This window comes from Anas acuta, chromosome 34 (genome assembly GCF_963932015.1).
Source record: "Anas acuta chromosome 34, bAnaAcu1.1, whole genome shotgun sequence".
NCBI lineage: Eukaryota > Metazoa > Chordata > Aves > Anseriformes > Anatidae > Anas > Anas acuta.
Genome location: NC_089012.1, coordinates 287,924 through 298,551, shown reverse-complemented (window position 1 = coordinate 298,551; position 10,628 = coordinate 287,924). Strand labels below are relative to the sequence as shown.

General features: G+C 68.8%; 2 protein-coding genes across 2 annotated transcripts; one reads left to right on the top strand and one right to left on the bottom strand.

Moving 5' to 3' along the window:
* The first annotated feature begins 1,710 nt into the window (after positions 1–1,710).
* OPA3 (outer mitochondrial membrane lipid metabolism regulator OPA3) lies at positions 1,711–3,506 on the top strand. Its single transcript, XM_068664595.1, has 2 exons — positions 1,711–1,915; positions 2,443–3,506. The coding sequence occupies exons 1-2, from the start codon at positions 1,774–1,776 to the stop codon at positions 2,838–2,840; spliced, it is 540 nt and encodes a 179-aa protein (XP_068520696.1). The 5' UTR covers positions 1,711–1,773; the 3' UTR covers positions 2,841–3,506.
* On the bottom strand, positions 3,352–10,197 carry VASP (vasodilator stimulated phosphoprotein). Its single transcript, XM_068664584.1, has 13 exons — positions 10,023–10,197; positions 7,689–7,860; positions 6,166–6,334; positions 6,014–6,065; positions 5,522–5,562; positions 5,201–5,412; positions 5,021–5,121; positions 4,853–4,913; positions 4,708–4,750; positions 4,481–4,524; positions 4,126–4,196; positions 3,982–4,039; positions 3,352–3,729 (listed from the first exon to the last, which is right to left on the bottom strand). Exons 1-12 carry the CDS (start codon positions 10,025–10,027, stop codon positions 4,000–4,002), a joined length of 1,011 nt encoding a protein of 336 aa, XP_068520685.1. The 5' UTR covers positions 10,028–10,197; the 3' UTR covers positions 3,352–3,729; positions 3,982–3,999.
* Between the last annotated feature and the right edge of the window lie 431 nt (positions 10,198–10,628).

Below are 10,628 nucleotides of genomic sequence, written 5' to 3'. Positions count from 1 at the left end.
ATTACCCCTAATGCCCCCCCATCACCCCAATGCCCCCCCACCCCATTACCCCCAATGCCCCCCATTACCCAATGCCCCCCCACCCCATTACCCCCCCATTATCCCATTGTCCCTGTGACCCCAGTGCCCCCCTATTACCCCATTACCCCATCACCCCCTCGACCCATTACCCCCCAATTAACCCCACCACCCCATTACCCCCATCACCCCATTACCCCCCCCAGTCCCCCATTGTCCCCTGTGACCCCAATGCCTCCTATTGCCCATTGGCCCCCATTACCCCCCATCACCCTATTACCCCCCAATGCCCCCCACCACCCCATTACCCCCACCACCCCATTACCCCCCCATTACCCCATTGTCCCCTATGACCCCAATGCCCCCCTATTGTCCCATTGGCCCCCATTACCCCCATCAGCCCCCCAATGCCCCCCCACCCCATTACCCCCTATCACCCATTACCCCCATCACCCATTACCCCCCCATCACCCCATTGCCCCCCTAGCCCCCAATTATCCCCTGTTATACCAATGCCTCCCTATTGCCCCATTGGCCCCCATTACCCCCATCACCCCATTACCCCCTAATGCCCCCCCATCACCCCAATGCCCCCCCCCCACCCATTACCCCCCCATTACCCCCATTGTCCCCTATGACCCCAATGCCCCCTATTGCCCCATTGGCCCCTATTACCCCCAATTACCCCCCATCACCCCATTACCCCCCCCACCCCATTACCCCCCAATAGCCCCCAATGCCCCCCATCACCCCAATGCCCCCCCCACCCCATTACCCCCCCCACCCCATTACCCCCCCATTACCCCATTGTCCCCTATGACCCCAATGCCCCCCTATTGTCCCATTGGCCCCCATTACCCCCATCACCCCCCAATGCCCCCCCCACCCCATTACCCCCTATCACCCATTACCCCCATCACCCCATTACCCCCCATCACCCCATTGCCCCCCCTAGCCCCCAATTATCCCCTGTTATACCAATGCCTCCCTATTGCCCCATTGGCCCCCATTACCCCCCATCACCCCATTACCCCCTAATGCCCCCCCATCACCCCAATGCCCCCCCCCCACCCCATTACCCCCCCATTACCCCCATTGTCCCCTATGACCCAATGCCCCCCTATTGCCCCATTGGCCCCTATTACCCCCAATTACCCCCCATCACCCCATTACCCCCCCCACCCCATTACCCCCCAATAGCCCCCAATGCCCCCCCATCACCCCAATGCCCCCCCCACCCCATTACCCCCCCCACCCCATTACCCCCCCATTACCCCCATTGTCCCCTATGACCCCAATGCCCCCCCCATTACCCCCATCACCCCATTACCCCCCAATTAACCCCCCACCCCATTACCCCCCCCACCCCAAAACCCCCTCCACCCCCCCCACCCCCCCACCCTCCCCTCCCCCAGCCAATCACAACCCCCTCAATTTGCATAAACCACGCCCCCCTCCGTTTCCATTCACTCCCGTGCGGCACACAACGGGTTAAACCCTGCAGGGGTGGGCGTGGCCAGGAGGTGGGCGTGGCCACGGCGGGGTGGGCGTGGCCACGGCGGCTGGGCCGAACCCAGAGGGGGGCGTGGCCTGGAGGTGGGCGTGGCCACGGCGGGAGGGCCGAGGCCAATGGGTGGGCGTGGCCTGGAGGTGGGCGTGGCTACGGCGGGGGCGTGGCTACGGCGGTGGGCGTGGCTCCGCCCCCCCCCCCCCCCCCCTCGGCGCGCGGCGCTGAGGTCACGGCGCGCGCCGAGGATGGTGGCGGGCGCGTTCCCGATCGCCAAGCTGCTGACGCTGGGCGCCCGCCAGCTCAGCCGCCCCCTGGCCGCCCGCATCAAGGCCGGGGCCCGCGCCAGCCCCTTCTTCCGCGCCTACATCTGCCTGCCGCCGGCCCAGCGTGAGTGAGGCGGAAAGGGGGGGCTCCGCGGGGCGGCCAATGGGAGGGCGCGGCGGGCGGACGTTGGCCAATGGGAGGGCGCGGCGGGCGGACGTTGGCCAATGGGAGGGAGAGGGGGGCGGGATCAGGGAGGGCGGGGGGAAGCGGGGGAGTGACGGCGGAGTGGGCCAATGGGGAGAGGGGATGGGAGAGGGTGGGAGGCCAATGGGAGGGCGCGGAGGGTGGGCGGGGGAAAGAGGGGGAGTGACGGCGGCGCGGCCCAATGGGGGGAGGCGCCGCGGAGGGCGGGCAGCCAATGGGAAGGCGCAGCGGGCGGGCGCAGGGAGGGCGGGGCGAAGGGGTGGATTGACGGCCGCGCGGCCCAATGGGAGGAGGCGCCGCGGGGTGGGGCGGCCAATGGGAGGAGGAGGCGGAGCGGAAGGGGGGTGACATTGAGCGGCGGCCCCCGCAGTGTACCACTGGGTGGAGATGCGCGCCAAGATGAGGCGGAGCGGAAGGGGGGTGACATTGAGCGGCGGCCCCCGCAGTGTACCACTGGGTGGAGATGCGCGCCAAGATGCGGATCATGGGCTTCCGCGGCGCCGCCGTGAAGCCGCTCAACGAGGAGGCGGCGGCGGAGCTGGGCGCCGAGCTGCTGGGCGAAGCGATCGTGTTCGGCGTGGGCGGGCTCTGCATCTACCTGGAGTACGCGCGGCAGGCGGGGCAGGCCCGGCGCCGCGAGGAGGAGCAGGCCGCGGCCTTGCGCGAAATGGCGGCCGGCCTAGAGCGCATGCGCGCCGAGCTCGACGAGCTGAAGGCGGCGGCGGCCAGCGGAGGGGGCGGAGCCAAAGCTGAGGCGGGCTCTGCGCACGGCCCCGCCCCGGGCTCTGCACACGGCCCTACCCCCGGCGCTGCGCACGGCCCCGCCCCCGGCCCCGCCCATTAAAGCGCCCTCGCGCTCTTCCCGCCGGCGGCCCCCTCGGGGGGCGGGCCGCAGCGCGGGGGCGGAAAGGGGGCGGGGTAGGTGAGAGTGGGCGTGGCCACCCACCCTTATAAGGGAATGCGGGCTCGGATTGGAGGAGCTGAGCAAAGTGGGCGGGGCGTGGGCCCTTTGGGGGCGGGGCCTCGCTCAGCCCTAGCAGGATGGGGGCGGGGCTGGTTCCTTCGCGAGGGGGCGGGGCCAAGGGTTGGGGGCGGGGCTTCGAAGAAGGGGGCGTGGTCACAGGCAGTGGGCGGAGCCTCAGCCCCTCCTAGGGTCCACGTGGCTGAATGGGACGCCCCATTTGGGGGGGGGGGGGGGGGCGTTGTGACCCCCCTGTCCCCCCCCCAGTGACAAGTGACATTAAAGCGATGCCGCAGCCGCCGTCCCCTGTCCTTGCTGTCATCGGGGGGGGACACCCGGGGGTCGCAGCCCCCCCCCCACGGGGTCGGGTGACACCGAGTGACACAGGAGGGGGTGTCCCATAGAAAAGAACCGCCTTTATTGGGGATTTTTGGGGGCGTGGGGGGGGGGGGGAGCAAATGGGGGTGGGCCCCCATTTACACCCCCCCCCCTATTTTTCTTTTTAAAAAAAAAGGTGGAAAAAATCAACAAAAGTGGCGTAAAAAAAGAGCCTGAATGCGTGTGTGTGTGTTGGGGGGAGGGGCACAGTGTAGGGGGGGAGCAGCCCCCCCCCTCGGCCGGTAAGGCACAGCCTGGGGGTGGGGGGGTCCACCCAGTGACCCCCCACCCCTCCACTGGGCTGAGGCTGGGAGGTGGAGGGGAGGGGGAGTGCAGGGTGGGGGGGCTGGGGGGTGCTAGGGGGCACCCCGCTTCCGCAGCTCCACCACGAATGCTGGGGGGGGGAAAGGCGGTGTCATTTGGGGGGGGTCCTTAAGGTGCCCCCCCAATTTTCCTATGGCCCTTACCTTCCCCCTTGCCCCCCCCATTTTCTTCTCTGCCCCCCATCACCCCATGCTCCCCCCCCCAATTTGTCTATGCCCCTCCTTTATCTCATAGCCCCCCCCTTTTCCCTATGCCCCCCCATTTCCTTATGACCCCCCCCATTACCATATTGGCCCCCCCATTTCCCCCCCCCAGCACCCACCCTCAATGATCTCCTCCTTCATCTTCTGCAGCTCCCGCCGCACCTCCTCCAGCAGCTCCTGCACAGCAAACAGGTTGGGGTGGGGGGGGTCCCCAAATCCCCCCCCCATGACACCCCCAAACCTTGTGCCCCCCCCCTCAATACCTGTTTGAGCCGTTCCAGGTCGGGCTCATCCGCAGCACTGGGGGCTCGGTAGGGGCAGCCGACTTCATCCTGATGGGGGGGGGGGGTCAGGTTGGGGACCCCCCAACATCACCTGGGCCCCCCCAGGTTATTCCCAGCCCCCTCCATCGACCCAGCACCCCCATATTCCCTTCCTGGACACCCCCAAATCCTTTCCCAAGCACCCCCCCGCACACATATCTCCCCCCAACCCTACCTCGTGGGCACCCCCAAATCTCCTGCACCCCCCCCAAAAAAAATCCTGCCTCTATACCCATCCCCTCCCCCAAATAACCCCCCCGCAACCCCTCACAGCCCCCCCAAACAGGCCCCCACCTGGCAACGTGCTGCTCGCCTTCTCCCACGGCCTCCTCACAGGCTCTGCGGGGAGAGAGCAGCGAGTTGGGGGGGGGGGCGCGACCCCCACCCCCAAAAAAAGCCCCTTAAAACCCGCCCGCACCTGCAGGACTACAACTCCCAGCATGCCCCGCTGCTGCCCCCCCATGGCCGGGCATGCTGCGGGCAGCAGCGGGGCATGCTGGGAGTTGTGGTCCCCGCACTCACCCGCGGGCTGCGCTGCGGTCCTAGCGCCCGGCTCCGCGTCGTCCTAAAGGGGTGGGGGGGTGGGGTCTTGAATTGGGGCTGGGGGGGGGGGGCACCCCAAAAGCGACCCGGGGGGGGGGGCACGGGGGGGGGGGGCGACCCTCACGTTGGTGCCGTCCTCGTCCCTCTTTGGTGCTGGCTTGTCCCCCTGCAGGGTGGCCTTCCTCCTGGGGGGGGATTTTGGGGAGGGGGGGGGGGTCAGCATGAAAAAAAATGCCCCCCCCCCCCCCCAAAAAAAAAAAAAAAAAGCCCCCCCCCCCGAATTTCCCCTCACCGTCGGGCCAGCATGGCGCTCATCTCCTCCATCAAGCCCCCCCCGCCCCCCCCACCCTTGGGGGGGGCGGCAGGGGGGGGCCCCCCGCTGGGTGCTTCATCCTGCGGGGAGAAATGGGGTGAGCTGACCCCCCCCCAAATTTTTAACCTCCCCCCCCCCCCCAAATTTTTAACCCCTTACCTTGCCGACTTTCCTGAGTTTAGCCCCCGCAATGGCAGCAGCGAAGCCAGAGCCCCCCCCCGAGCCCCCCCGGCAGCCCCCGCACCCCCAGGTAAAGGGGGGGCTGGCGGGACCCCAGCGGTGGGGGGGGGTCCTGGCGGTGGGGGGGGGGCCCGGAGGCGGGGGGGGGCCAGGTGGTGGTGGGGGTCCCCCTGGGGGTCCGGCTGGAGCAGCTGAAATTGGGGGGAGAAGGGTTTTTATTGGGGGGGGGGCTCAGGGTGAGCCCCCACTGGTGTGTTTTTTTTTTGGGGGGGGGGGCTTGGGACCCCCCCCGTCACCCACCTGTAGCCACCACGCGCCGCTCTGGCTCCTCCGGTGCCTGCCTGGGGGGGGTAGAGGGTCAGATCTGCCCCCCCCCCAAGGCACAAGGACCCCCCCCCAAAGCACAGGGACCCCCCCCCAGTAGGGATGGGACCCCCCCAATAGGAATAGGACCCCCCCCCATAACACACAGACCCCCAGCACCCCCCCCAACCCCCTATAGGGTTAAACACCCCCCCCAGGGCACCCACAGACCCCAACCTGTGTGTGGGGGGGGCACCCACAGATGCCCCCCCCGACATGGGACCCCCCCCAAAACATGCGACCCCCCCCAATCCCCTATAGACCAGAGACACCCCCAAAAACACCCCCCAAGCTCCCCCAGCACAGGGTGTCCCCCCCCAAATACGCTGCCCCCCCAGCACCCATGGGCCCCCCCAGCACCCATAGCCCCCCCCCAGCACCCATAGCCCCCCCCCACATATTTTTTTTTTTTTGGGGGGGGGCACCCACCTCTCCTGGCTCTCCTCGGGGGGCTCCGGCTCCGGCCAGGGCTGCGAGGGTCCTATTGAGAGGAGGGGGGGGGGGGCGTCACAGGGTGTGTTTATAAGGGGGGGGGGGGCATTCAGGGGTGCCCCCCCCCGGCCCCACCCAAGGGTGCTCACCCTCCTCCAGCGCCCGCAGCGCCCGCAGGACGGCGTCGGCGAAGAGGGCGGCCTCGCGGGGGGCGCTGAAGCTGAGCCCCCAGACCCAGCGGGGCCCCCGCCACTGGTGGAACTGGGGGGTGGCCTGGCTGTAGCGCAGCCCCCGCCCCAGCGGGCAGTTCAGCACCACCTGGGGGGGGAAAGGGGGGGATAGTGAGCACCCATGGGTGCACCCCGGCACCCATGGGTGCTCCTTAAGCCTCCCTCTCTGCGCCCATGGGGGTCCCGTAATGCCCCCCTCCCATGTTAATGGGTTTCCCCTAATCCCCCCCCCCAAGAACCCAGGGGTCCTGTACCATCCCCCCCCAGCACCCATGGGTGCACCCCAGCACCCATGGGTGCTCCTTAAGCCTCCCTCTCTGCGCCCATGGGGTCCCGTAACCCCCCCTCCTTGTTAATGGGTGTCCCGTAATCCCCCCCCCCCAGCACCCAGGGACCCTATAGCACCCCCCCCAGCACCCATGGGTGCACCCCAGCACCCATGGGTGCTCCTTAAGCCTCCCTCTCTGCGCCCATGGGGGTCCCGTAATGCCCCCCTCCCATGTTAATGGGTTTCCCCTAATCCCCCCCCCAAGAACCCAGGGGTCCTGTACCATCCCCCCCCAGCACCCATGGGTGCACCCCAGCACCCATGGGTGCTCCTTAAGCCTCCCTCTCTGCGTCCATGGGGGTCCTGTAACCCCCCCCTCCATGTTAATGGGTTTCCTGTAATCCCCCCCCCCTCCCCCAAGCACCCAGGGACCCTATAGCATCCCCCCCAGCACCCATGGGTGCCCCCATCTCTCTCCCCCCCATGGGTGCACTATTGCACCCCCCCACATGCCCTATAACCCCCCCCCCTGCACCCATGGGTGCCCCATAGCCCCCCCGCATCCCTCAAAACCCCATTAACCCCTACACCCACAGGTGCCCCCTTGCCTCCCCCACCCCTCCCAGCACCCATGGGTGCCCCCATACCCCCACCTCCCCCCATGGGTGCACTATTGCACCCCCCCACATGCCCTATAACCCTCCCTGCACCCATGGGTGCCCCCTAGCCCCCCCGCATCCCCCAAAACCCCATTAACCCCTACACCCACAGGTGCCCCCTTGCCTCCCCCACCCCTCCCAGCACCCATGGGTGCCCCCATATCCCCACCTCCCCCCCATGGGTGCACTATTGCACCCCCCCCACATGCCCTATAACCCCCCCTGCACCCATAGGTGCCCTGTAGCCCCCCCACATCCCTCAAAACCCCATTAACCCCTACACCCACAGGTGCCCCCTTGCCTCCCCCACCCGTCCCAGCACCCATGGGTGCCCCCATACCCCCACCTCCCCCCATGGGTGCACTATTGCACCCCCCCACATGCCCTATAACCCCCCCTGCACTCATGGGTGCCCGGTAGCCCCCCCGCATCCCCCAAAACCCCATTAACCCCTACACCCACAGGTGCCCCCTTGCCTCCCCCGCCCCCCCCCCAGCACCCATGGGTGCCCCCACCTGCTGGTCGGGCTGCATCTTGCGCCCCACCAGGCGGAAGGCGTGGTTGCCGGGGTGGTGGTAGAGCTGGACGCAGCTGGGGGTCTGGGGGCCCCCCCCCGCCGCCACCCACTGCTTCTGGGCCTCGTCGTAGAGCAGCACCGTGGCGCGGGCGCTGCACAGCACCGTCTCGCTGCAGGGGGCACCCATGGGTGGGGGCACCCATGGGTGGGGGGGGCAGGATATCAGCACCAGCAGCCAGTATGGGACCCCCCCCCCTTGCTGTACATGTGGATGGGGATTCCCCCCCCCCCACAGCACCCATGGGTATGGGACCCCCCCAGCACACGCCCAGCACCCATGGGTGGGGGTAGCACCCCCACTATGGGCACCCATGGGTGCGGGGGGCATGGCAGCAGCACCAGCACCCATCATGGGACCCCCCCCCCAGGTGTACACGCAGAAGGGGATCCCCCCCCCCCACAACTAGCACCCAAGGGTGGGGGGCCATGGGTATGGGACCCCCCAGGACATGCACGACACCAGGGGGCACCCATGGGTGCTGGCACCCCAAAATGGGAACCTCCCCAGTACCGGTACCCACAAATGAGGAACCCCCCCCCTCCCCCAGCACTCCCTCCACTAGCACCCAAGGGTGGGGGGCCACGGGTATGGGACCCCCCAGCACCCATGGGTGGGGGGATCCCCCCAATATGGGCACCCATGGGTGCTTCCACCCCAGAAACGGACCCCCCAAGAACCGGTACCCACTGGTGTGACCCCCCTCAGCACCCATGGGTGGGGGGCCACAGGTATGGGACCCCCCAGGACACGCACGACACCAGGGGGCACCCATGGGTGGGGGGAGCCCCCAGTATGGGCACCCATGGGTGCTTGCACCCCAAAATGGGAACCTCCCCAGTACCGGTACCCACAAATGAGGAACCCCCCCCCCTCCCCCAACACCCTCTCCACTAGCACCCATGGGTGGGGGGGGGCATGGCTATGGGACCCCCCAGCACCCACCCAGCACCCATGGATGGGGGGAGCCCCCCCAAAATGAGCACCCATGGGTACTTCCACCCCAGAAAGGGACCCCCCCCAGAACTAATACCCACAGGTGTGCCCCCCCCCTCCCCTCCCAGCACCCATGGGTGGGGGGGGGGGGGCATGGCTATGGGACCCCCCAGCACCCCCCCAGCACCCATGGGTGGGGGGAGCCCCCCAATACAGACACCCATGGGCCAAAACAAGCCCCCCCCCCCGTACCAGCCCCCCCCCCCAGCACCACCCCCTAGGGGTGAGCCCCCCCCTCAGGGCACCGGCACCCATGGGTGGGGGCACCCCAACACTTAGGGTTCCCCTGGGGGTGCTGCCCCCCCCCGCCCCCCCCCCCTTTTTCCTTCCTCTTCCCAACGGCTCCGGCCGCGGCCCCGCCCCTGGGCGGGCACATCCTGGAGGGGGGGGGGGGCAGTGTTTGTAGCGGCCCTACCCAAACACCGCGGGACCCCCCCGGTGCCCACCCCCCCCCGGTAAAGCCCTCGGTACCCTCACTGCTACCAGCCCCCCCCCCCCCCCGGGGGGTTTCCGGGCCCCCCCCCGGTGCCATTGACCCCCCCCAGGTGCTTCCGAGCCCCCTCCCCGGTGCTACCGGGACCCCTCCCGGTAATACTGGAGCCCCCCCGGTGCCACTGACCCCCCCCCCGGTGTCACCGGCCCACCCCCCCGGTGCTTCCGAGCCCCTCCGGTGCTACCGGGACCCCTCCCGGTACTTCGGGTCCCCCCCCCCGGTACTACCGGAACCCCCCCGGTGCACCTCCCGGCCCCCCCCCGGGTCTTTTGAGCCCCTCCGGTGCTACCGGGACCCCTCCCGGTACTTCGGGTGACCCTCCCGGTGCCACCGGCCCCCATCCCCGGTGCTTTCCGAGCCCCCCCCGGTACTACCGGAACCCCCCCGGTGCCACTGACCCCCCCTTCCCAGATGCTTCCGAGCCCCTCCGGTGCTACCGGGACCCCTCCCGGTACTTCAGGTCCCCCCCCTCGGTACTACCGGAACCCCCCCGGTGCCACCGGTCCCCCCCCCCCCGGGTCTTCTGAGCCCCTCCGGTGCTACCGGGACCCCTCCCGGTACTTCGGGTCCCCTTGCCCAGTACTACCGGAACCCCCCCGGTGTCACTGACCCCCCCCCGGTGCCACCGGCCCACCCCCCCCAGTGCTTCCGAGCCCCTCCGGTGCTACCGGGACCCCTCCCGGTGCTACCGGAGCCCCCCCAGCCCCCCCCCCCAGAGCCAATTCCCGGTGCTTCCGGCCCCGTTCCCGGTTCGGGGGGGGCCGTGCCCGGGCCCGGCCGCTCACCTCATGCTGGCGGCGGCGGCTGGGGCCGGGCCGGGCCCTTCCGGTAGCGGCGGCGGCGGCAGCGGCGGGGCGGGACCGGGGAAGGTTTGGGGGGGGGGGGGGGGGGGGCGCGAAGGACCCGGCGGCCGCGACCCGGCTCTAAGCCACGCCCCCTTTTCCTGGCCACGCCCATTTCCCCGCCACAACCCATTCGCTTAGGCCACGCCCCCTGTGTGAGGCCACGCCCCCTTCGCGTGACCACGCCCCCTTCGGTCGGCCCGGCCCCCCGCTCTAAAGGCAGCGGCTTCCTTAAAATGGCGACGCCCCGCGTGAGGCCCACCTCCAGGGAGGAGTTAAAAGGGGCATCTGGTGCCCCCCCCCCCCCCGGGGTCCTCCCAGAACCCACAGTGCAAATCCTGGCTCCACATGGGACCAAATACCCCCAAATTAACCCAAATGCCTGAGAACTCATCCCTCAAGTGTGTCATGAATCCGAGAATCCCCGAATATCCCCACAAGGGACCCATAGGGATCACCGAGACCAATTCCTGGCTCCATATGGGACCAATCACCTAAAAATTAACCCAAATCTCTAAGAATAAATCTCTCAACCGTGTCTAGAACCCT